Raw genomic sequence first — 27322 nt, 5'->3', positions numbered from 1 at the left:
GGAATTTGCCAATACCCTTTACACAAATCGAGTTTAGAAAAGAAACGACTGTTACTGATTTTTGTCATAATTTCATCAGGATCTGGCATTGGTTCAGGGTCAAAAATGGTTACCTTATTCAAGTTACGAAAATCCACGCAGATTCTCTTGCTACCATCGGACTTCTTCGCAACAACAATCGAACTAGCGTAAGGTGACTCTGATGGTTCAATAATGTCCATATCTATCATATTCTGAATTTCCGCTCGAACTGCACTCCTGACTGCATACGGAATCTGATATGGTCTGTTCCTTAACTTAACACTTATATCCTTGACTTAACAATATATTACATTTTTTATGTGCATTTAGATCAATGTTTACTAATTCTTTATTCAACGATTGAAATAAAACAAATATAAAAGAATTGAATGACAACAACATTAATACGACTAAAAATGGCAACCTCCTGCTTAAACTAAAATATTTTGTACATTTTTGTTTAGTAAAACAAATAGTTATTCTATCAATTTTAAATGATAACGTATTAAACAGACCTTTCGAATCCATCATGGCGACCATCTAAATTAGACTGGTTACCAGGATGAGACGACTTAAATGTTAGCTTTAAACGTGTGCCAAGATATCCGCAGATAACCTACATAATTCATTAATCTTGTCTTTAAGTTGTATATCTCTTTGTAGACTAATAGAATTTTAAAAACTGTGAAATATCAAGTGTTCTATCATTTAAAAAATTCGTTTAATAAAAATGCATACGAAATATTTTTGTTTAGCGCCTTTTCAAGTTTTAGGAAAATATAAACCGTATACGATACTTTTACTGTATCTGTTCGTGGGTCTTACTGGCGTTAGAGGTTTAAAACGTTCAAACAGATATGCATATTTTGGGGGGATGTCAGGAACCATATGCATTGATTCTATGAGAGGCTCACTTGATTTAATTTGCAATTGACAGTGGACATGACTCGGTTCCAACACAAGGAAAATCCTACTATGGTATGGACCTCCCCAAATGGCAGACTAAAAAAAATAAAATTCTCTGTAGACCACATCTTAATCAACAGAAAGTTGGAAACATTATTACAAGATGTCGGGTTAAACAGAGGACTTGACATAAATAGTGACCCCCACCTTGTCAGTTGAAAAATCAAATTCAAAGTAAGACATTTATAAAAAAAAATATTTCTGTTTAGAATTGAAAAATAGAACGGCAGCCTTCGTAAACATCGGAAACACCATAGAAGAGCATTAAAAAATATTCAGAAACACATATACAGATACTTGGTTTTAGAAATAACAAACGGAAAGAAAGGCTGTCAGAAAGTATAGAAGAGATGAAAATACTGCAACAGAAGCTAGACTCAATCAGAAAAATGGGTAAACACAGGAAATTCGAAATCGTAGACTAAAACATTAAAAGACGAACAATAAACAACCAAAAAATCACATAGTAGCAGAAACAACTGCAAACAAAGGTTACCCCAGTACTTTACAAATCATCAATAAACAATTATGTGGGAAAATGTTCAATGGAAATGCAAAGGTGAACAATGAAAATGGCAACAACTTGCAAAAGGAAGATCAAGTCACAAGGATGAATGACCACTTTTGTTCAGTGCTGAACAGAGAAGATCTGGAAACACAGCAGCAATTGAATCGAAACAAATAACAAAATTAGATCTATATTGTTCAGAAATAACAGAGGAAGAGACCAGACGATTAATAGAAAATTAGAGGAGAAACCATCTTAAGGAAAGAAAGAAATGGATTTAGAAAAAACCCAGATGATGTACGAATAACATATTCTTCTGGCGTAACATCATCAAACAAAGTTTAGAGTGGATGTCATCCTGGTATATAAATTTTATAGACATTGAGAAGACGTTTGATAGTATTCACTGTAGGGTTAAAAAAAACCATCAACTTCAGGCTGGTTTCTGGTTAACACATTTGTACCTCGGGTCTTACTCCTTGCATACGGAGGAGGACCATAGAAACAGAGATGAAGAATGAAGCATAATGAAGAATGAAGCATAACTGAAATACCACCACTACAACTGCAAATGATAGAAGCGGATTGCGAGACCATGTTGCTGCCTTAGGTGCAGAAATGCCCGAAGTGGATTACGTAAGACCATGTAGGTCCATGGTCCTTTTGTTTCTTTCAAAATTTCAAGGTAACATATATATCTTCAAGATTTAGGAGTGTTGGACACTAGAAAAACCTGTAAGTTGTGCTCTTAATGGTCATAAACATGATAAAACGTTTCTAAGTATTGGTACAACAGAGAATGGTGTTATTCAGAATAAAACAGAGTACAAGCACATTGTTCCTCTATGATACTGTATTGAACAAACCCAATTACTTTTGCACAATGGTGAAGACACATTAAATGCATAAATAAGATTATGAAGATATGGGGTAATTATTTATTCTAATGCAAACTACTCATAAAAAGAGGTGTCAAATTCCTTTTATTAATACAAAACAAACAAAACATACTAATTTTATTTTTGGCCGTCGATAAAGCTATAGATAAAATAACATGGAGTGCACAGATGAAACAAAATTGCAGTCCGTTCTGATGGCACAGACATACACAGTTCTGTTCAATAATATAAAAATATAAAGTGTTAATTTACTTCAGTATTTATTAGACATGATTTGATGATTTAGATATATCTTTGCAAAAAAAACCCAACAACAACAGAAAAACTACCCAATTCTCTCATATATATTTGGTGATGGAATGTTTTGTTTTAATAATATTCTCTAGTCAGTTGTCCTTCGTTTTGATGTAAAATTTTGTCTTCTTGTAGTTATTAAACTGTATATCAGATACTAAATATGCAAAAATAACCACAAAAATATGAGAAAAAACAAGGTGAAAAATATGACGGGGAAAAAGAACAACAATTAAAAGTTGGATATATGGAGCAGTAAACAAAACAAAAATAACATAAGTAGTAATCATCATCCAAGACAGCATCCAAACCTGCCAAACTTTACTCTCTATCTACATTTACATTTTCAAGATCAAATATGAAACATTGAAAACGGACAGGACAATTACTGAATAATGGACAAGATCTGATGGAATGTTGCCGTCTAGATTGTTTTAGGACAGTTTGTACTCACTTTAAATCTACTGATTATTTTGATCTCGACATTGCTCTAAACATTCGGTAATATGTATTTAAAGTTATTAAGTGGCATGCCTTTTCTATTGGAAACCCGCAAAAATCCGAAAGCTTTGCACGACATATAACCAATCGAAAGTGTTCGTGATATCAAACAATTGCTTAAGTCTCGTGACGCAACCAAAGGTCAATATTGCTACATCTTTCTTAACAACTTGATTGGTATGTGGGGATCAGCCAATCCAACAGTAAGACAGGTGATTGTTAATCTCAAGCAATCTAATACTGCCTAAAAGAAGTCGATTTAAGCGCCTGAAGTAAAATAGATAAAGTACTTACTTAATCGTATGTCTGGCATCTTATATCAATCAGAGCTGACTGGACAAATGTCCTTTTGGTAAATGAAAACAAAATAAAGCTACAAAGTCACGATGGTAATAAAAAAAGGGTGTTGCAATTTATAAAAATTTGTACAACAGTTTGGCAGCACATACTAGTAGGCCACATACGATTCAAAGGTACATTGTATCCATGAGGCGACGTTGTCATGCAGATATACAGTACCGATCAGACCCAACATAACAGAAAGTAAACCCCAACTAAACCCTGGGTTTACTTTTTGGGTTTACTCTGGGTTTACTTCGGGTTTACTAGAGTGGACTCAGAGTAAAGCCAAAGTAAACCAAGAGTGGATACAGAGAGTAAACCCTGATGAGAAGTACACCCCTGAAAGCAGACGCTAACTGTGTATTCGGAATACACAAGGGGCAGGAATTACAGGCAGTAGGATTGTAAGATGAATCGCAGGTCTGTTTCACACTTCAGTGCGCACAGTTGACCAAAAAAGCAATTTTCAAGTAAACCCAAAGTAAACCCCGAGTAAACCCAAAGTAAACCCTGAGAGGACCCAAATTTTCAAAAAGTAAACCCATAGTAAACCCAAAGTAAACCCCAAAAGTAAACCCAGGGTTTAGTTGGGGTTTACTCTGAAGTTAGGTTGGGTCTGATCGGTACTGTAAATAGCTAAAGGGGGTCATTTATCTTACCAATTTTCTGGTGTTATGGTTTTTATTGTGAGGGTTATCATTTCAGAGGGTGTATGCACTTAAGACTAATGAGGTTTCAAACAATATTAACCATTAATAATGAATAAAAGATTGTACATGATTGTGCCTATTCATACAAAAAGGGAAAAAACTAGATAAACACTTAGAGCTCTGGTTCAATATATACACATCATAAAAGCAGTCTTTTGCATATGTACAGTTATTGTGATTCCATTAACATTTCAGGGCAGAAATTTTTGCGGATTAATTATATTTTACTTTTCAAGGATAGGTTAATTTCTTGACACTTGTGTTGTCATTAACATGTGTCCTCACATTTTATATTTCGTTGAACATTTTAGTTCAAGGTTCCACAAAAGAAAAAATTCTTGAGATCGGTGTCCAAATGTATTGATGAAACCACAGTACACAATTACAGTTTTTTTGTCAGTTATATAATTATGTACACACAGTTACACGCTGTATTGGATTTTCTTCACCTTTCTTGTGCCACGCTCAGCGACAAAAAGATTGTCTTTGGTGTCCATCGATAAACCCCATGGATTGTGTAAATCACAGCTGTCAATGTAGCGGAGGAACTGTCCATCCTGATCCAAGATGTGGATAAGGTGGTTGTCGACGTCTGCTATCAGGATCCGACCCTTACCATCTGTAGTGATGCCGACCGGCGTAAATGTTCCCTTCGTATATGTTGTAGAGAAGGAATGTCCAACTTAGGTAAACCGCAGTTTACCAGCCTGATTTACCACTACTACTGCATTGGCGGCACAATCAGCAACACATATATCTAGGTTCCTGTTTTCATTGATGTATTTATTGACACCAAATGAGTAGAAAGCTTCCCCTCTCTCATTGAACTGAATACATTGCTTTTCGGTGAAGTCTGAGTAACGCACAACTTTTGTCTGTTTTAAATCATAATCACTGTCCAAATCCATGACAACAAGCAAGTCACCAGTGGAGGAACTGCAGACATTGAGGGGTCTCCATCCCTGTAGCTGGATCACTGTCTGTATCGATGCATTCTTCACCAAATTGACCGTTTTTTCCGTAGAATCGATATATACTAGATCCCCATTCGTTGTTGTTGTTATATCTTCTGGCCAGTCTTTTGTCTTTGTCTGGATTGACTTCTTCAATTGCCCCTTGAGGGTGTAGAGTCTCATAATGTTGTCAGTGCCACTAGTCCAGATTTTATCATCTCCCAAACAAGCAACATTATAAAGTGAAGTATACCCAGTGTTTAGAGCTGAAATGATGGTCGGTTCGTCTAGCAGGGGTATGCTAGTAGAAGATGACTCAGCTCTTATTGCCTCTACTGTATGGGCTTGTTCTTCTTCTGTGAAATATAGAACTGACAGAACGCCAAACTGGTTATAAATCTGCTCTCTGTTGATTATGTGACTGGTGAAACTGGGCAAGGTTACTTTGATTTTTGGAGGCAGTTTTCTAAATTCAGTATTTCGGGATTTGTAGGCAGAGACAAGACAAATATCTTTCGAGTCTAGTAATTTCTTTAGACCATCAATGCTCTTAGTGATTTCAGATATCGTGCTTGTGATTTCAACTTCATATTTACCAAGGAAAGTCAAATAGTTTGAGTTCATTTCCTCAAGATCAGATTTCATTGTCGTGATAATTGCGTCTATTTCTCTGTGCAGGTCTCCCCCATGTCTGTTGATAGCTGATGTGAGTTTATCAGCATTTTGAAATACATCAGCCACATGGACGGGTAGTGATAATGCAACTTCTTGATATTTTGGGAAAATGGAGTCTTCCAATTCTAGTAAATCTCTAATTAAGATTTTCTTCTTAATTGCAAGTTGTTTCACCATCTCGATAAAATCATGACCTTTGTGTTCTTTAAAAGACACACATTTGATACAAACGGGAATGTCACATTGTTTACAGTGAAGTTCACAGGGTTTCGTGGAGTGGTTTTGACATTTTGGATAATCTGAGGTGGATTCTATATTTTTGAGTGGCATCACTTTATGATACTTTGATGCATCAGAAGTATGTTTCTCAATACAACCCTCGCATAGATGTATGAGACAAATGTCGCAGTACATAGGAGCCACAGAAATTTTACACAGGGTACAGCGTACAACATCCTGGGCACTGTATCTAGGGTCCATTGTCAGGCTAAATATAAGATGTTTATGGTAGAATTAATCTAGAAATAAAAAATGAAAAAATGCAGCTTTTTACATCCCGCGACGATGATTAATGATTAGCATCAAAACTAATTTTACTGTTGTTCAATTTTCATTTTACTTTCGTAATTGTTAAATAAAAAAAACTGTATTTCAATTTTGAATTTGGCATATTGTGCGAAAACTTGTGACATATGTTTAATTTCTTGAAATATATGAAATAGTTAACCAGATTTTTAAAAATGAAGTTATACTCGCATAACCTTGGTTTGAACAATTTACACTTTTTTATAATCCGCTTCGCGGATTATAAAGCGTAAATTGCCCCAACGCAGGTTATACTCGTATAACTTGCGTAGACATTGAGTTCATTTCTTAAATATACCACAAACATAAACCAACATAGACATAACGTCAAATATACCACAAACACAAACCAAGAAAACATAATGGCAAATATACCACAAACATAGATATAGACATAACGACAAATATACCACAAACATAAACCAACACAAACAAAACGTCAAATATACCACAAACATAAACCAACATAAACACAAAGTCAAATATACCACAAACATAAACCAACACAAACATAAAGTCAAATATACCACAAACTTATACCATTAACATAAACATAAACATAACGTCAAATATACCATAAACATAAACCAACACAAACATAAAGTCAAATATACCACAAACATATACCAACATAAACATAACGTCAAATATACAACAAACATAAACCGTCAAATATACCACAAACATAAACAAACACAAACATAAAGTCAAATTAACACAAACATATACCAACACAAATATACCACAAACATAAACCAACATAAACACAACGTCAAATATACCACAAACATAAACAAACACAAACAAAACGTCAAATTAACACAAACATATACCAACACAAATATACCACAAACATAAACCAACATAAACACAACGTCAAATATACCACAAACATAAATCGTCAAATATACCACAAACATAAACCAACACAAACATAAAGTCAAATATACCTCAAACATAAACCAACACAAACATAACGTCAAATTAACACAAACATAAACCAACATAAACATAACGTCAAATATACCATATACATAAACCAACACAAATATACCACAAACATATACCAACACAAACATAACGTCAAATATACCACAAACACAAACAAAACGTCAAATATACCACAAATTTAAGCAACACAAACATAACGTCAAATAAACCAACACTAACATAACGTCAAATATTTACATTCCAAATATTTTTTGCATGTAAAGTGTATGAAAAGGTACTGCAGTTGTAAGACCGTAACACACACAAGGTACTCAAATGTTAAAATGACGAGTTTTATTATGACGTCACAAACGTTGAACGCTGTAAAATGTAACGTCACAAGCGAGAATCAAAGTTCACGCTTGCGGCTGTTATTGTGGCTCTTCCATTTATTTGAACTTACCCTTAGGATAAAACAGAAATTTTGACCTATAAATCACATTTGCAGACAAGACAAGAAGTTAATAAAATGTAAATATAAGCACAAAATCATTATTTTTTGAAAGATATAGTCTCATAACTGCAGCGGTGTGTGCATACAAATTTTCATAACGCGCTACCGCGCGTTACTCAATTTGTATGCACACACCGCTGCAGTTATGAGACTATATCTTTCAAAAAATAATGATTCAATGCTTAAATATACCACAAACATAAACCAACATACACATAAAGTCAAATATATCACAAACACAAACAAAACGTCAAATATACCACAAACATAAACCAACAGAAACACAACGTCAAATATACCACAAGCATAAACCAATTAACATTAACTTCACTAATAAATAGGCTCAAATATACGGACACAAAAATCTCCATATTTTCTGCTGCTTGCAATTGGTCTGATTGTATATGTTTTATTGATGCTTTAAAATTTTATTAGATTTGATAAACTGTGTACGTAATTAACGCTTCAAATTGATGATTTTTCCTGCTTAAATAATATAGTACATATACTGAATTTAATTACTATGATTTTAAAACTAAATTGATAATAACTCAATGAAAACATCTACAAACCTTAAGCTACAGTCCAACATGTCGAGTTTGGTCTCCCTGGTCTGCGTACCCGGTTAAGTTCACGTGATTGAATTATGTAAGCCACGAACTTCTTGTCAAGATACCAACAAGATATCCTGCATAGTTTGGAAATCCAGTCCGAGTACCGTGGATCTATTCTATGGACAAATTATTCAATAAAATGTGTTTTATTTAGCTTACACGGTATATTTCTTATTTTAAGTGTCTACATACTTATATATGTATTTGACAACATTATTGTCAGCAACACTAAGTTCGAGGGAGAGATATCTCAACAATTCAATCTGGAATTAAATCAAAGACATATTCTGTTTGTATGGCTGTACAAACCGTGCCATTTCTAAGGTTTCTCCAACCAAAACCTTTATTTATGAGCGCATGGCATAATTTATGTGGTTTGACATTGAATCATGATCACTTGTAAAATGTCGATACCACTGTTGTTGTGCGAAGTAACAATCAGGGAATCTTGAACTGATATATAGCATGTTTCAGTCTGAGCAACATGCCTGTCTGATTTCATAACTAGTCTATGTTGAATATCAAAATCAATTTTTTTTAAAATTACCAATCCAAGAAGGCCATTGGACCTAGTTTCATATAGTTTAAAGGCAGGATTAATTTGAAATATACAATAATCTTCACTTACATGTAAACTAAATTTCACATGATGTAAATATGTCAGGTGTTTACCACTGAAAAATTGTTCATAGAAGATTTCTTTTCATTTCATTGAATTCGTGTATCTTTGCAAATTCCAATCAAGCTGAAATGGGACACACATTGGAGTTTAATTTATGAATATTTTACCATAAATTTGATGTTATAAATTTATAACAAAAAAAACTGGGTCATAAAACAGTGGTGTCAAGTTCCCCTTTTTCAGGCAAAAACAACAAAAAAAAAATGTTACACATACTAATTTTATTTTTGACCATTTCCATTTGAAAACTATAAAGCTATAAATATAATAAATATGGAGTACATAGCTGAATCAGAAAGTAGTCCGCTCTGATGGCACACACAGGTACAATTCTGTTCAATAAGCAGTGTGATTAACATAAGTCTGAAATCCTAAACCTGAAAATGGCCGGAAGAAACGGGACGCAAATACCATAAAGCATTAATTAACAACAGTGGTTTTTAAAACTGATTTTTCTATTAGATATGACCAATGTTTTAAATCTATCTAGCATAAAAAAAATACAAACAGAAAACTACCTACTTCTCTTAAATACTTTGTGATGGAATGTTTTGATTAAATACGATAACTAATATTCATAAATCAGTTGTCCTTCATTTTGATGTAATAGTTTGGTTCCTTGCAGAAATTTACACTGTATATCAACTGCCTGATATGCAACATAACCATAATAATAATAATATAATAAAAAAAACAAAATGAAAAAAAAAGATGGGAAAATGTATTTAAAAAAAGGACGAAAAAAAGTTCTTAACACAGCAATAAACAAAACAAAAATAACAAATGTAATATTCTGCATCCAAACCAACCAAAAGTTACTTATTTCTATCTACATGTACATGTTTAACTATTTGCATCTATAAAAAGCTGTAACAATCAAGTAATTAAAAGGGTAATTTTGGGTTGATTTTGGGTTAATTCAAGGGTGATTTTCAGTTGATCTTCTGTTGAATCAAAGGGAAAGAATTCTACTTATTATACAATAATTCTTGTGTATAATGTTCACCAATAGTCATGTTCACAACTCTGTTCCTGTTGATTCTTTTATACACAGTACATATAAATAATTACATGACATAATTACATACACATTAACATATAAATTATACATGTTGTTGCTGTGAACATGTACATGTACAGAAAAGGGAGAGAAATCCCTCGTCCAAAAACTAGGTCAAACGAACAAATGAACAAGCTAGGACAATACAGTAAACAGATCTTGTCACAGATCTCATAAACCCGGAGCTCTATTCATAGGGAATACAGTCAAACAGCTTCTAATTAACATTGATAACATAAAAATTAGGGTCTGCAAACTAAGGGTTAGACAATGCAAGTGTTAACCACCACAAAAAAGTTCATTCAAAAAAATTTTACAATTTGAAAGTCTTTGCACCCCTACCCAAATTTGTGGTAAATTAAACAAGAAATTAATCTCATATTTTTAAAACAACTCTGTATGCTTAAATATTTTTTTCAAGTGTCTCCAAGCAGAGCATATCAGAGAAAAGCCACGAGAATTTAATCCAGAAATTGAAAAAAAAAAAAAAAAAGCTTATGTTTGGCAAACAAGATCTTAAAAAAATATGACGCAGCTCCTGCAATGGGTGTTATTAATGTGATGAATTCTCCAAAGCCTACCCCATATATCAACATTTACTGGATTTCACACAATATTTCAGGGATTTCAGAAATCTTACATGTATTTTGGTCAGTAAATTCTTTATAACTAGAATGGGTACTTTCCCTTTCCTCAATTACTGTACATCAACATTTAACAGATACCAGTTCTCGTACAATAATTAATTGTCTTCATAATGACATGTGTGTTATTCAAGACATTAGAGAATACACAAATTGCATAAAAATAATAATGTTCAGCCACTTATACTTAGTCACACCACTATACTACAGTATCTATGCTTATGTTTTGTTCATTCAATAGCACTCAAAAAACAAACGATGAATAATAAAAGCAGTCATTTATTCATTTCAGAACACTGATTTTACTTCAGAAAATGCATCCAAGCCAAAAAATCCATAAAACAATTCAATACTTGTCCACAAACATCTTTACAGTTAGACCTCAAGCCAAAAACACTGCACTGTGCCATTAATAAGAACAAAATATTTCCTCTTTGCTTAATCTCCCCACATCTGAACAAAATGTATTCATGTTCTGACCAAACCCTTATTAATACTCCATTTATACTCTGATAATAAGAGAGAGATAAATATCGGCACAGTTCATTTGACCCAATTGATTTGCTCCAGTAGTTGACCGCTGACCTAGATTCTCTGAGGATCCCCCTCGGGAAGACCTCCAGTTCCCTGAGGGGTTCCCTCGGAGCGGTTCTGGAACCAGGGAGTTTCCTTATACAGGAACCAAAGGTTTCCGCCCCACACAAGCATGTTCAGGAATCCAAATATCTACAACAACAAAAAGCCAGCCTTTACATGCAAGATCAAATCATGTCAAGGTCACTGGTGGTGGTAGTAAAAGTAAAAAAAGTAAAAGCAGAAAGGTCTTCTGAATAAAGGATAAAGCAATATATTTTCAAACTAACTTATATTTAAAAATATTCTTCAAATTCAACAAATTGTAATTACCACAGAAGCATTAAGGCTTCCAAAATTAGGAAACTCCGTTTGAACGCAGTTGTCTGTAGAACAAGTTGTAATGGTTTTAAACAAACCACACTTATTCAGGTCCGTATAGTACTTGAGATTGACGAGTCCCTGAGCCCAGGCCGAGGAGGAGACCAGCCACAGGAGAGTGATCACCGCGGAGATTACAAAATCCTGGAAAAGAAGCATCAGGTCAGACTTACAAGTCACTTCTTATACTCAAGGCAGACTTACAAGTCACTTCTTATACTCAAAGCAGACTTACAAGTCACCTCTTATACTCAAAAACTTATTGGGTGTCATTATCAGGTCAAGCCCCGCTGTCATCAAATTTTGATTTTAATCACTCAACTCAGTTCTTAACTCATATCGATAATAGAAAAGTGCATAAATTTGAGAACAAAGAAAATTTGTGACCCCCAAGTCTTTTCTAAAGAACTATTTATATAATATTACTCAAATTGGCCCCCATAATTCGCCATTTTTTAAAGTGTTTCAGATAGATAAATTTGTTGTGTTATTTTTTAAAAGATTTGATCAAAAATATGTTTTTCACCTAATTTTATTATCTATATGCAATTACTGGCAGTATATGATGTCAGAAGTGACATTATTTTTATAATTCAATCAAAATCTGACATTAATTGACTTTTTTTTTCAAATGGGATATATAGAGCAATGCTTTGAACAAGAACAAATTTTTGTGACCTTTAAGTACTGGAGAGATACATCTTTGGTGAAAATATTCAATCGCTCAATGTTTTTTTAAAAGAAAAACTGCTCAAAAAGCCGTTTTATGCTAAAAACAGAGGGAAAAGGTAAAGTTAATGATATCATTTTTAGCCGGGCTCTGCTGAAAGCAGAGTCATGGCTGTAGCAGGCAAATCGCCAATGTTACTATAAATAGCACAACTTCAAATGTAAACAAAAAACCAAACAGCGTCAAAGTAAATTCTTATGCTATACCAAATAGTTACACAAAGAGCCAGGTTTTGTCAAAAGTGTTAACATTTTGTTTCTTTTTTTTTTTTTTGAGAGAATTGTCTATCTTTTTTAGTTTTCTTATTAATAACTTGTTTTAAAAACAAGACTATGCATTTTGGACACATACAATGCGCATGAATTTCCATGAACTACTTTGCTGTGCATTGAAGAAATGGGGATTGAATATATAACACTTATTGCAAAATTCAAGGCAGCAACTGTTGAACTTCTTTCTACTATACAGACACATTTTTGTTTATAGCCCTTACAAAATTTTGTCGCTCTCTGACGCTTTGCCAACATTAAAAGCATGAGAGAGAGAGAGAGAGAGAGAGAGAGAGATATTTTCAGTCTTTAATACACAATATGCATAAAGACACAGACTTTCATTACTTCAGTACTTTGATTTAAATTGTGTGCACTTAAATCAAAAAGAAAATCATGAAAAAAATTACAGTAAAACGATGATGTTTGTTTAAGGGCTCAAACCATATATAGTCCTTTCTAAAATGTTCTAGTACTTGTCTACACTTAACTTGTTAGGGTCTTCCGTTTTTGAACGGAAGACCCTCTTGTTATTCTATTGTTTCTTTTTTTATTATTATTTTTTTTCTTTTTCTTTATTTTTCTGACTTTTTTAAAGCTTAATATCTCAAAAAGTTTTCAACGGATTTACATGAAACTTTCAGGGATGATGTAGCATTATTGTGCCTCAAAGATGTTAAATTTTTATTAACAACGTCACATCCGTTTTTACGTTACGTCAATTTTTAAATTTTAAAAAAGTGATTTTGTCCAGGGCGTTTTTCAAAAACGCTTTAAGATAAAGACTGGGAATTTTCAGTGTTGAAGCATTGATCGTTTTTATTTGGACATAAGGTTGGAATTTAGTTTCCGTCACTTCCGGTCCAAACCGGAAGCGTTTTAAAATTTTTGAATTTTCGAATTTTTCGTTTTAATTTCAAATGTTTACGAGGTTTGTTGAGCTGGTCATGCTGAATACGAAACTGAAATCCGTTTGAAAATCGGACGATGCATTACAGAGATATCGGGGTTTAAAAATTGATTTTTCCGGAAATTTTGATTCCGCGTCCTTGGTTTAAAAAATAGCATAATGTTCAAAGTAAAATTAACTCGTACCAAAAATAATTGCTAAGTTGTACTTGAATACATTCGGATTTTTTTTTAAGTCGTTCTTGAAATCGGAAAGGTTTTTGTTAAGTCATACTTAAAATCATTCGGATTTTGGTAATTCGTACCAGGAATGATTCGATATTTTTCATCTTTTTATTTAAGTTTCTCTTGTTATTGGTTTTAGAGGTCTGCTTCCAACAGGAACTTCCAGCTTTACTTCCGACATTAACGGAAGACCCACTCGTTGCTTTGCAACGAGCTTTGCTCTAGTTTTGTATATATTTAGATCTGATAAGTATTGAAACTTACCACAATGCTCCAAACGTTACTTCTGCGATACAACTCCTCAAAAAACAGGTAGACAACGAGGGCGGCTATACAGTAGAGGAACACCATGACTCCGAAGAAGACGTAGAACTCGGCGGAGGATCGCGACCCCTCCAACAGGTACACCTTGGTACCGTCGGGATTGCTCGTTCTGTTACATAGTGGTGTAGTGAAGTAAGAGTTCTGAATGCTGGAAAATATAAACCCAACATCATGTGTTAAATGATTCACTGATATTAATCAAAGTACTGAAAGTACTGATAGACAGAGGCATATTAAAAAGAGGCCCATGGGCCTTAACAGTCACCTGAGTGCAATATAAGGATGCAATGGTATAGCATTTACATTCAAAAAACAGTAAAACTTGTTAAGGCTGTTAAAAATTAATTCTACGTTTAATGTAACCCGCGTAGTGAAATTATAGTTTTGAAAAAACAAACAAATTCGGATTTGAAAAAGTCGTTCCGGTTTGGGTTTTCATTTAGCAACTGAATTCTACATCCTGCATGAGAGAAAAACATGACAGCATTGAGGTATCAGTGTTCACAATACGAAGAAAATGAGAGTCTACGCCACTATCAAAGTAAAAAAAAACATTTAAGAACGAACAATGATGGATTGGACAAACACATGATTGAAATCTTATTTAGAGATTGTTTAATGTCTGTTGTCAAGTTACAAAGCCTGAACCATGCTGAACCAACTTCCGCCCAAAAATGCAAAAACAAGGTTTGTTGTATATATTTATTTAAGTGGTCCATCAACAACTGAAATGACTACCCATCTTATTTAACTCAAAATGTGTACGGTTTAGTTATTTTTGCATTTTTTTTAAGAAGGGGAAAGATTAAGCAATTTCTTACCACCACTGTACTGAAAAGATATCTTAAGACCTAAATTGTTATACCTTTCTCCATAGTCTCATTGGCGGATCCAGAGAGGGGGTTACGGGGGTCGGAACTCCCCCCCCCCCTTTCTCTAGGACATATGGATTTTTTTGAAAATTTGTAATGCCTATTTAAAGGAATTTTTCTGATAAGAAGATTTTTAAAGATTTATTCTATATATTCCTACCCCATCCACCCCCCCCCCCCATGTGGCCCCATCCTACCCCCAGGGATCATGATTTTCACAACTTTGAATCTACACTACCTGAGGATACTTCCACACAAGTTTCAGCTTTCCTGGCTGATTAGTTTCTGAGAGGAAGATTTTTAAAGATTTACTCTATATATTCTCATGTAAAACTTCAACACCCACCCACCCCCCTCCCAATGTGGCCCCACCCTACCCCCAGGGATCATGATTTTCACAACTTTGAATCTACACTACCTGAGGATACTTCCACACAAGTTTAAGCTTTCCTGGCTGATTAGTTTCTGAGAAGAAGATTTTTAAAGATTTACTCTATATATTCCTATCTAAAACTTCGACCCTCCATTGTGCCCCAACCTACCCCCAGGGGTCATAATTTTCACAACTTTGAATCTACACTACCTGAGGATGCTTCCACACAAGTTTTAAGCTTTCCTGGCTTTATGGTTCTTGAGAAGAAGATTTTTGAAAATTTCTCAAAAATTTTCCTTAATTTCTAATTATCTCCCCTTGAAAAAGGGTGTGGCCCTTAATTTTCACAACTTTGAATCCCCTTTGCCTAAGGATGATTTGTGCCAAGTTTGGTTGAAATTGGCCCAGTAGATTGAGAAGATGTTGAAAATGTGAAAAGTTTACGGACAGACGGACGAACGACAGACAAAATGTGATCAGAAAAGCTCACGAGCTTTCAGCTCAGGTGAGCTAAAAAAGATATAGAGAAAGCTCACATAAAGCTATAGCAAAGTTTTGTAGAGTTCTGGCAAAATTCTTAACAAATCCTTGTAAAATTTTACAGTTATAGCAAAATTGGTTATAATGAATTTACAGATATAATTGAATATAACTGAATGTATATATATATTTCCAGAATGTTGGAATTGGCTTTTATTTATGAACACATATAAGATAGGGTGACATGACTTGGTGCTGCCTAGGCTGTTAGTACCATGGCACATTTGATAAACAAATGTCAACTGTAATTTTGGAGGTTCATGAGATGAAGTGAGTTGAAACTAACAAGTACTTACTCAAACGGGTAGGCTATATCCACTTTCTCCATGATGGCGTCGCTGCAACCTCTAGCAGTCACCGTTAGGAACGTGTCTACACTGGTCGTGGTCGCAAACGCAAAGATAGCCAGTATCTGGAATAAAACAGAATTCAGGTCAAATATGGTCAGTATCTGAAGAAAAAATAGAACCTAAGCAAAGTTCTCTGCTGAATACGTCTAATCCCATTTATATAGGTTTTAAAATTGACGTTATTATAACTTCCAAAATTGGAAATAGAATATCTGAATAGCAACCTCAATATTTCATACGTTGCAAAATTCTGATAGTCACTTTTTTTTCTTTGCAACTTTTTTCAGAAAAGCATTCCATCATATTTTTTTTTCCTTCAATTAGTTTCACTTTTTAGATTTCTATTATCAGATCTGATAGAAATTTGCAACATAACAGCATTTAAGACATCCTTTCCAGTAAGAGAATTTTCCCTTCTATGAAAACTGCTCAGAAATTGGATTTTAACATTGTATTCAGGAAGACTGTTAATCAAATCATGATAATATGCCAGTCAAAACTTTTTGTAATTTGAAATAAACTTGTTATGGGCAGCTCATAATTTATTACAACCATTTCTTATAGTTATGAAATACTTTAATAAATCATATTCAGACATTAAGTCATTTGTGATCAATATTTTTATAAAACATACCTAATGTAAAGAGCCCATTATAAGTTCATTATCTTTTTTACGTGACAAAATAAATTATACAGTACTGCTACACTGACTTTCACCCAAATGACAACATCAACACATCTTAATTTGAAATCAACATACTGTGGTTTCATTAATATTCAAGGATGTCAATTTTCGTGGATAAAGTTAAAATCACAGTTTCAAGGATACGTAAATCCGTGGCCAATGACCCTATCAATACACAATGTTAATAGAAATTGCATTTCAATGATCATTTAATTTCGTGGACCAACATAACAACAAAATCCACGAAAATTGGTATTCAACGAATATTGATGAAAGAACAGTAATCTGTCCATTCCATTATCCAAAAATCTGCTGTTGTCCCAATCCAGATATGTCTTCTCATTTTATGGACAAACCATATGCAGACAATGCATCAAAAAGAGAAAAATAAGTTAATTATATGATTTCTTAACAAACACAATACTTCTTTGCACTTCTATTTTAAGAAGCTATTGATCAACCTTTACCTCTTAGTTGACTCAACAGCATTTTGCATCCTTTCTTAGATTTTATATTGTGAGGGAAAAAACAGGAACAATGATGCTAAATTTTTGTCTAAAAAATGGGGTGTGTTTGCTTGGCAATTAAAATTCAGAGAGAAATCAATGTTATGGTTGAATGGTCAATGGATATTTGTTTGATACAAATTTAAAACATACTAGCTGGTGTACTTTCATCCCTTATTAACTTTTTGATAAAATCTATGAAAAAGCCCCTTAAAATGCATTTGCATGAAATCATTTCAAGAAAACATTGCTTTAGGGATCGTATTCTCTCTCCTCTCTCTCTCTCTCTCTCTCTCTCTGTATTACTCTTTTTTCCAAGAAAGAAATCAGTTTATGTTTGCTGACATCTTTTTTAATTGACTTCCATAACAGTTGTAGAGAAAACATACCAGATTCATGATTCTCAATGACAATATGGTAACAATCATCCGGCCGGAAGCTCCGTGGTCCCAGTGTATAATCCGGACCTCTACATCCATGGCTCACTGACACCGAGTATACAACATGTCCCACCAAAATATGTCCACAAGCTTTCTAATAAACTTTTTGTAATTCAAGAATATACAGCGTTCCACCAGAACATGTCCACAATCTCTTAGACAATTATAAACTTTGTGTCATCCTCCAAAAAGAAAGATTTCTGCCATCATAAAATTGAACAAAATCACACCCCACAGCTTCTTCCTTTTGACAATGATGATATTCAGTAGACATTTATTCTACATTCTAAAAATAGAGATCAATTTTCCATCCTAATTTTCTATCACATCCAAGCATGGCGTTCCGATCACCATTTCCATTATCTGTTGCCATGTTTCAGTCTTCACCAATTCATCCTGACTTAATTCCAACACTCACAATTTTCTTCATATTTGTCTCCTTTCAAACAAATGCATCCAACTGCTCATCAAAATGGACCTGTCATTCCCACAACAATTTTTTCAAATTCAAATTTTTTGGTACTACCGTAATCAAATCCAGCATTTCATTGTCAATTCGACATCTTAATTTTACTAATTTTGCTATTTTCCATTTACAGTCAAAAATCATTAAAAAGCCATAGATTAAAGATAATTGTTAGGCACACTATATTAATTCCTTTAGAAGAACAAAACAATTTATCACTATTTTTTCCTGCTGAAAATATTCAGCATCCAATTGCAGTGATATCCATATTAATAACTAAACAAGGCAGCCTTTCAACTCCGGTGCTTCAATTGCAGCATCCAGTAATTGTTTCTTGCATACAAAAGCTCCAACATATCACAGAGCCATTGTAACATTTTTATGATAAAAGATCACCTGACATTATCAATCCAAATTTTATTCATGAAATATAACATCACTCTGAAGCAACTGAATTGATGGCTGATATTATTTCAGGTTGCTTACGCATCCTAGCTTGGGGGTCGGTAAGGATCAGCGTTCACATAGCCGATGCACAGGGACACAAAAGTTTATCATTTATTGTTTTTTTTATGACTTCTCCATATCATTGCTCAGTGCAATTATCTTTTACCAAGAATGCCAATAGCAAACTTTCAATGATTATAAAAAACAGATGATAGCAGAAAATATTATGACATCAGAATAGAAAAGTACCTTTGCATGATGCAGACACATTAGAAGTAGACAAAGTTAACAATTAGGATTCTGTGGATTCTGTGAGTTTGTCATGGCATTCTTGGTTTCTATTTGACACTGCGTTCAACCGATGCTTTGTGAGGAGCCCAGGATAATGAGATTAGGCAGTGTTGCAGCGGACCTGCAGACAAGTGACGGATGGATCGACAGCCCCTAATGGAGAAAATGCTTCTGGGAGCTGACTACAGACGGTGTCAAACGTAACAGCATTGATAGGCTATCATTTTAACTGATCATTTGACAACCAATTTACTGCCACAATTCATATCACTGCCAAGTTGTGATCATTAGATCCATACCAGCGAAGTAGGCAAACACAAGTGTGAACATTAGCTCACAGTGCCGGTGAAGATAGCCAGGGATCCCACTACACTTTATTTTCTCCCTTTCAGCACTAAGCTAACATTTTTACATGTATCTGTCTTCCACTCATCTTTCAGAATTCTCTCTTCCTCTGCAATTTAGCACTATTTCTCATTCTCCCTTTAGGCAATAGCGCACTATTTTTATCTCTCAATTTTACGCACAAGATAATACATTTTTTTATTCTATCATATATGTGAACTAGCTATTGTTCTCCCTCTCTCTTTATTAGGCTAAGCATTTGGAGCATATGCAGTCAATTCATCCCACTTTTTCTGTGCACCAGCGCACATTCTATCTTGAGGCAGTGTGCTCTATCACATACACTAGCAGAGTTCTGTGTCTCTGTACATTTCATCGTTCTTGTTCTGCGCACTAGCACATTTATTTCTGATTTAAATGGAATAAATATAATACAGAATACTTGATTTAGCTTACAAATCTAATATAAACCATCCAAAATCTTAAACTATCCAAAGTAAGTTAAACTTGCAATAATAAGTGAAAATTAAATTCATCTCTTATGATATTATTTTCTAGAATCAAATTTAGATAAGACTGACACATATTATATAAAGGGCCGGCCCGGATCATATATGGTGGCATCAGGGGGAAAAGTGCTAAAACTGGAACTTGTTCATTGATATAATATACTATTTAGCCAATTAAAAAAAAAAATAAAACTTGAATTTTATTATTCTCAGCACTCAGTTAAATCAGTGAAATTGTTGTTGGATTAATTAACTTGGGAGATGAAACAACTTACACCATTTTGCATACACTGAACTGATACGATACTGCGCTTTGTGTACTTCTGTGTCTCATCATTAGAGAGGAAGTCAGTCCATCAAACACCTAATGGTGGTGGTGGTCCAAATAACATGCACTGCTACCTTTTTATTTCATACAGTATTGTAATGCCTCAGAGAATTTGATGCCGGTTATTTCCTCCTAAGAAGCTTCTTTAATTCTAAAGTTAAGAAGGCAATTTCACTGAGGAATCAAAAGAAGTTGATGGACTGCAATTCTAGACCTCAGAACTAATATATAAATCAATAGCAAGTATTTAATATCATAAACTACAGAGGATTGGGGGCTGATAATTAAATCTCAAGGTCTGCTTGTTTCTATTCTTTGTTAGAAACTCCACATGAAGTTACAAATATATAGAGTGCATATCTCTCTATGTGTTATATTTCTATGTTCTATATATTTTATTCCTATGTTGTAATTTCAAGGTAATCAAATTAAAAGAGTATTATGTCTTAGCTGTAACTCTGCCATTGTGTGCTCAGATGGCCATGACTCCATCATGACCTTGACATCTGAATACAAAGGTAGATCTTCCACTTGAGACAACAAGAGCAAGTGCAATGATACAAATCATTTATTTCTAAAACACAGTCATTGCTTTTGATGTCAGGGGAGGGGAAGGGATAAAATAAACAGCAATTGAGCATACAGATACAGTAAAACACGCTTATAACGAAGTCACAGGGATGGGCAATTATACTTCGTTGTAAGCGTAATTCATTATATCCGTCAAGTTTACAACATGTAATGAAGTCACGGGGAATGAAAATCACTTGGCTGTAAGCGTCAATTCATTATAAGAGTGTTTGCTATAACCGTGTTTTACTGTATATTTAAATCAAGGTCAAATCCACAATTCTAATGAACATTCAAATCCTATCCATGTTCCATGTACAAATACATGGAGGATAGTTTTACTCTATGACCATCAACTCAAGACACTTTAACTTTTCAGTATTACAAGACACTACTTAGCAACTCTCATAGCTGCACCAAGGAGGTTGATAATTTCTGAGAGTTAAAGGACAACTGAGCTTATAAAGCTTCATTTCATCAAAGTTTTAATCAGCATTCACAGCACACAAACTAGTTCCTGCCTCATTACGTTCAATCAGGACTGGTCCTCAATGGGACGCTCGACGAAGTTCTGAGATTGGGGCTCAAGTATAACAACAACATGTTAGGAAGCCTCTCAATCTCTGATCAATACAGAGTAGGTCTAGTTTCTCCTCTAATGATAATACTGATGCAACATGAGCTAAAAGGGCATCGTAAAGTTTTTCTACATATACATGCAATTCCATCATTCTTAGTGAAGATGCTAGTAATATTTGATTAGTTCTGCAGGTACCTTCTTACATTTCTCTTGATACGATGCACAAGTTAGGGCCATGTTGTTCACCAAAAGAGCCAGTCCTAATTTTGTCAAAGAAATGAAGTTAAAGTCTGAATATTCCTGGGAGACATTATGATTTATTTCAGAGACAAATGCTTTATGTGTTCCCTGCAGGTACAGTTCAAACTTTTATGATAGGGTGTTATTAAGCACTCTATGAATGTTACGTTCTATCCTGACTACGGACGACTTGTCACGCAGACTCTTCTATTGATCGCTATGTCCATGAGCCAGATAAGGCTACCGACTGCTCTCAAGGAATCCCAATCTTCTAAAATGCTCAATTACACAATATTGTTAAAAAAGACTACACGGCAATCAAGTTTGCCTTCCACCATTATGAGAGCGCTTATGAAAATTCCACTCTTTGCTTTTCAATCTCTAAAGCATATTCTACTTGGATAACAATGGATTGTTCTCTTTAGACATAGATAACTGTACAACATCTCCTATATTCAGGTTTTGAAAAATATGGTTTACTAATTAGTGCTCAGAAATTTGCAAGATTATTAAATTTACATTGTTGTCAATTGTTCATCATTTAATACAGAAAAGCAGTACTGTAGCATGAGCTTACTTGTCAACCAAATATTTGAAAACAAATATCCAAAGAAAGAGACTTCAAGTTAAGAGTGGTCACTAATGAAATATTTACATTGGTTTATTAATATGAAGAGTGGCAATACTAGAAAATTGATTACAACTTTTTAAATTAAGATAAGAAGGGTTAACACTCAAAGATTTTCTAGCAGAATTAGCATATTTTTCACATTTGTTGGCTTGTTTGTGTTGCATTATATGTACTTTTAAAAAGGTTTATACATTTCTCATTTCTTCTCCTCAACTAACTCGCTATTTATTATTTAATTTCATCTAGTACATACTTAAAACTTATAATTACGAAAACATGGATGACAGGATTTGATCATCCAGCCCATCATCCAGTCAGCATGTCTCTTATTCTGACTTACTGTATTTATGTATGTGAAACTTAAACTGGTAAGAAAAAATGTAAATTATGTTTTATGGCAAAAAAATGAAATATGAAAATTGCATAAATCTAACAAAACTGCACAGATCAATAATTTATCAAAATTATTTGAATTAGCAAACAATTTAATGCATTGATATTTAATCTATCAATGGCATCTCTACATGAAGAACGGTAGGTTACTGGTAGTACAGTTACTAGTAGTACAGTACAGTATGGTACGGTACTACCAGTAACTACACTGTTGTAAGGTTTACAATAAATCTTTGAGGTGATGCATGGCTTGATTACTCCCATTGTCAACCAGCCACTCTATCATTTAACATCTTATCCACCGCACACAAAAAACCTGATTCTAAACAAAAATCCTGGAGCTATTGTCCTGTTTCATTATTCTGCACAAATTATGGACATTTATTGAAAGAAGCATAAAAGGTCTTGGATCTGGCAGTGGGCCGCGATGAATAACAGGTTGACATATTGTTACCCCAATCAATACACAGCAAGTATGCTGCAAGCCTTTTTTCTCATTACTCTGATGTTTTCTGATGATCCTTAATTGTTTTATCTTCAAAGGCAATCCCTTGCCTCTCTGAAGAATTCTGAATCAGACTAATAAACTTCTGGCTTGATTCAATTATGGATGAGATTTTACTTAATGCCGTATGATGTAGCGCTGTAGTGGTTACTCCTCTTTATACAGCTGGAGGAGGAGAGGCCTATAGAATATCTTACAACGAGTCCATGGTTAACGGTTATTTCAGTCTACTGAACATGCATTCTTTGTCCATATATTTTGGGTTTTTTTTCTCCCTTTATCACAATGTTCAAGAGATGAGTTATATTCATATTTTTTTTTATTTAGCAATTTAAAAATGAATCTCATAGCATACAATACTAGACATAATTCCTGCATTTTGTTTGGGTTTTATGTGAGGCAAAACCGTAAAAGTAATCACAAAATTGAAAATACCCTGGTACTGAAAAGTGGATTATGGTGAAAATAACTAGATATTAAACTTATCAGTATGAACACCAACAGTATGAAAGTACTTCAAGCTCTCAAAGAAAGACTATTTCCCATCCCAGATCTATTCTCTTAAAAGAACTGTACTCCAGATAGAAATGTGTTAATGCTGACTATCTACTCGACTTTGCTCAAAGTATTGCAGTATGCAAGTAAAAACATGTTTTCATTGAGCGAGAGTGAATGATGGTTATGTTGGAAGAGGCTAAGGTAACAGAATACAGCGAAACACGACTACAACAAAATGCCAGGGATTGGTGATTTTGCTTTGTAATAAGCATAATTCGTTAAAAGTTTGCAACACGTTATTAAAGTCTCAGGGAATGAAAATGACTTTGCTGTGACGACTATTACTTATAAGCGTGTTTGCTATAACCGCGTTTCTCTGTAACAGACTTACCCATTGGATGACTTTGATAAACCCCTTGGGCTCCTTCAGGGGCTCTATGGAAAAATTATTCAGGCACTGAAATAGAAAATGAAAAGGTGTTCAAGTAGCGTAGTGGACAATGCACTCGCTTTTCACTGCTGCGACCCAAGTTCAATCCCCGTGATCGACAGTGGTTGTATGTGATAGGGTTTGGTGGTTGCCCGCTTGGACACATGGGTTCTCTCCAAGTACTCCAGCTTCTTCCCACACCAATGACCCCCTCGTGCCAAAATCCATGCCAACGAGAGATATTAATATAAGTTGTTGAACTTTTTTATCAATCGTTGTAAAATAAATAAAGTTCTGGTTCAGGTTAGAAAATGATGGCCATATAACACCTATATGGAAATATACTGTAAACGTATTACATTCGGCTGTGTATTCTAATTAGCATTTTTGGAGGAATGAGCTTTCGCTAAATCAAGCACATCGCTAAATGCCATGCACATCGTGACATGTGTAAAAGAATAGGAAATTCAGGAATACATTAAATTAATTCCATGCCAACTTATTCAAAAACTTATTTCCACCAAATATCGTACTCGCCAAATATAATGTTTTATACAGCATACTACCTAATTTCAGTGAGGTGACTGTGTTCTTTGCTATAAACACTCTGTAAACAGTCATATTTCACATCAATAAAAGTTATCTCCCTTTGTAAGTTTTTCAGTGTATGAATTTAGCATTTTCAGCATACAAATTTTCTCTATTGACAATCACTATTCATAAATTGCCCTGTATTACATTGTTATTCATAAATTGCCCTGAGCTGGTAATTTAAGGAAACAGTGACCTTTTGTATTGAAAATCTTAAATGAATCAGGTGACTCTTTTCCTTTTACATTTGATTTGACCAGTTTCATCACACATACATGGAAATAACTTAAGTACATGTGAATTCGATAAGTAAAATATTCTAAATGTCCTGGTCTGTTTTCAGGAACCAGGAAGTAAACTGAATCTGTAGCACTGCATCAGATTACACAGCAGTTTGTCTATAAATAGAATTCTGGGTATTTAATCCACACACTGAACATAATAAGAGCATAATGTTAACTATTACATCAAATGTGAAGACCACTTTAGGCTGATTTCTAGTGAAGATATCCTTAAACATGTTTATATTTTTATAACAGCATTCTAGTTATAGTTCTTATCTTGGAACAAGTCAAGCACAACATCCTGACAATTACATAGATCTAGTCTTGATTCCTCAATTTGAAACATGTACTAGTATACGTCAGTGAGCACTTTAAGGAATACTGCAGCTATAAACATGCTGAATGAAAAAGTGTTTAATGTAATTCTGACTTTTTCTGTTCCACAACAGTTAACAAAATCAATATTTTTATTTGTAGTAGTTGGGGCTATATGGACCGTGGATATCGGCCTGGGTAGCTCAGTGGTAGAGCTCCTAACTAGAGTTGCAGGGGCCTCAAGCTGGATTCCCAGTCTAGCCATATTTTTTTAATGCTTTATATGCTCATTCCTCCTTTCCTATCACATATTTAAACTGAACCAGAAAAAAACCCACTAAATAAGAACTGGAAGGATGGGGTTTTAAAACACTGAAATGGAAAAATACAGGTATTTCTGTACAATAGTTTTTCCTTGATCAGTTTAAGCAAATGCCACTGTATGGCGTCCATTTGGTGGTCAACGCCTGTATGGTACTAAACCAGGTACCTCTTTCATTATTTTCTATTCATCTTGGATATAACACTAAAGTAAAAGCACATCATGTTTACCATGGTGGTTAGTACTCTATATGTTTACTTCAAGATAAAATATTCTTTTTAAGGTTCCCCGACCCTCAACCTTAAAGTATTTTTTTTTCATCATGAAAATGTTATACATGTCCTTCAAACTTAAGAAATGAAAAGAAATACATCAGTGTCTCGAACACCTTTACCTATATGTAGTAAATCTCCATGGAGTAACAAAGCCAAGCATTTTGTTAAATAAGTGATTTAGAGTTATCGAACACGGCTGAGGATCAGAGATCGTTAAAATTCTTTGTGTGGATTTTTTCACTTGGGTGTTTAAAAGAATGTTGAAAGAGAAATGCACCTAAAAATCAATGTGTTTCGTCTTCAAAAAGTTTCAATTTCATTCAAATTGCAACACCGCCTCATTTCTGGGACTCTCTACTTTCAAATAGGATATTCCTATCATCCGGGAAAGTGTTAATCAATTACATCCAATGAAAACAGTTAGACACAGGAAAATATATCCGTATATATCAGTAGATGGTTGTGTTAGAGGCAGGATATAAATATATGAAGATCAATATCAAGTTTACGTAAACTGAAAACAACGGTATAAAGTTATAAGAACATTAAATTTACTGAGTGACTCAAGTAAAAATATCATCTTAAAATACAAGAGTATGAAAATTAAGATCTAATTCACATTTTCTGTACATATTGTATATGCTTCATCTTGAATTCACGAGATAATACGAAATTTTGAGTTTCAAAATGACAAACTTAACGTCTTGCACACGTGTGTCATATTTAGAAATAGACCGATGACATGTCATTTAGAGTATTGCGAAGGCTCAATGGAAATTCGAACCGGTGCATAATTTTCTACTAGGAACGAAATTTCCTGTCGTAAAACCATATTTCAATTATTCTCAAACTCGCTGTTTTCTGTCTTGATATCCCTGAACGAATTAAACAAACCATGACAACATTATTCATTACCTTTCCTGCATCCATTTTCAGTTTTCGGTCTGAGTATTCACCCAATAAGGTCAAGGTCATGCATTTTCTTTACTAAGTCGTACTTAAAATCTTTCGGTGTTCTTAAGCTTTTTTTTTATATTGCGTAACTTTTTATGGGTAAAAACCTGATTCAAATTACGTTGTCCATAATTATGAATTAATTATTATACTGGTGCAGTGGCAGACGAGGGGGTGTTACTGGAAATTGCATCCTTTTGATACAGAAGAAAATTCTAACTTTTTTTTTTTACTTCTTTTTTTATGTTTGCATGATGTGCAAATAGAGTAACT

The 27322-nt window shown here is 34.1% G+C and overlaps 2 protein-coding genes across 2 annotated transcripts; both read right to left on the bottom strand.

Moving 5' to 3' along the window:
• Positions 1-3415: 3415 nt before the first annotated feature.
• LOC128158181 (E3 ubiquitin-protein ligase TRIM23-like) lies at positions 3416-8651 on the bottom strand. The gene is made up of 2 exons (XM_052820933.1): positions 8471-8651; positions 3416-6387 (listed from the first exon to the last, which is right to left on the bottom strand). Exon 2 carries the CDS (start codon positions 6347-6349, stop codon positions 4925-4927), a length of 1425 nt encoding a protein of 474 aa, XP_052676893.1. The 5' UTR covers positions 6350-6387; positions 8471-8651; the 3' UTR covers positions 3416-4924.
• Positions 8652-9400: 749 nt separating this feature from the next.
• Positions 9401-27100, bottom strand: LOC128157886 (synaptophysin-like protein 1). The gene is made up of 6 exons (XM_052820547.1): positions 27011-27100; positions 24270-24335; positions 16391-16506; positions 14250-14457; positions 11805-11996; positions 9401-11624 (listed from the first exon to the last, which is right to left on the bottom strand). Exons 1-6 carry the CDS (start codon positions 27068-27070, stop codon positions 11484-11486), a joined length of 783 nt encoding a protein of 260 aa, XP_052676507.1. The 5' UTR covers positions 27071-27100; the 3' UTR covers positions 9401-11483.
• Between the last annotated feature and the right edge of the window lie 222 nt (positions 27101-27322).

The sequence above is a fragment of the Crassostrea angulata genome, chromosome 8, assembly GCF_025612915.1.
Source record: "Crassostrea angulata isolate pt1a10 chromosome 8, ASM2561291v2, whole genome shotgun sequence".
Classification (NCBI taxonomy): Eukaryota; Metazoa; Mollusca; class Bivalvia; order Ostreida; family Ostreidae; genus Magallana; species Magallana angulata.
Note: the sequence above shows the minus strand (reverse complement) of the source record. Positions and strands in the feature narration are given on the sequence as shown.

Coding starts and splice junctions, on each gene's coding strand:
- LOC128158181 (XM_052820933.1), bottom strand. CDS start 6,349: ATGGACCCTAGATACAGTGCCCAGGATGTTGTACGCTGTACCCTGTGT.
- LOC128157886 (XM_052820547.1), bottom strand. CDS start 27,070: ATGACCTTGACCTTATTGGGTGAATACTCAGACCGAAAACTGAAAATG. Junction 24,336..27,010: donor TGAAAATGGATGCAGGAAAG/GTAATGAATAAT, acceptor TTTCTATTTCAG/TGCCTGAATAATTTTTCCAT. Junction 11,625..11,804: donor GAAGCCTTAATGCTTCTGTG/GTAATTACAATT, acceptor TTGTTGTTGTAG/ATATTTGGATTCCTGAACAT.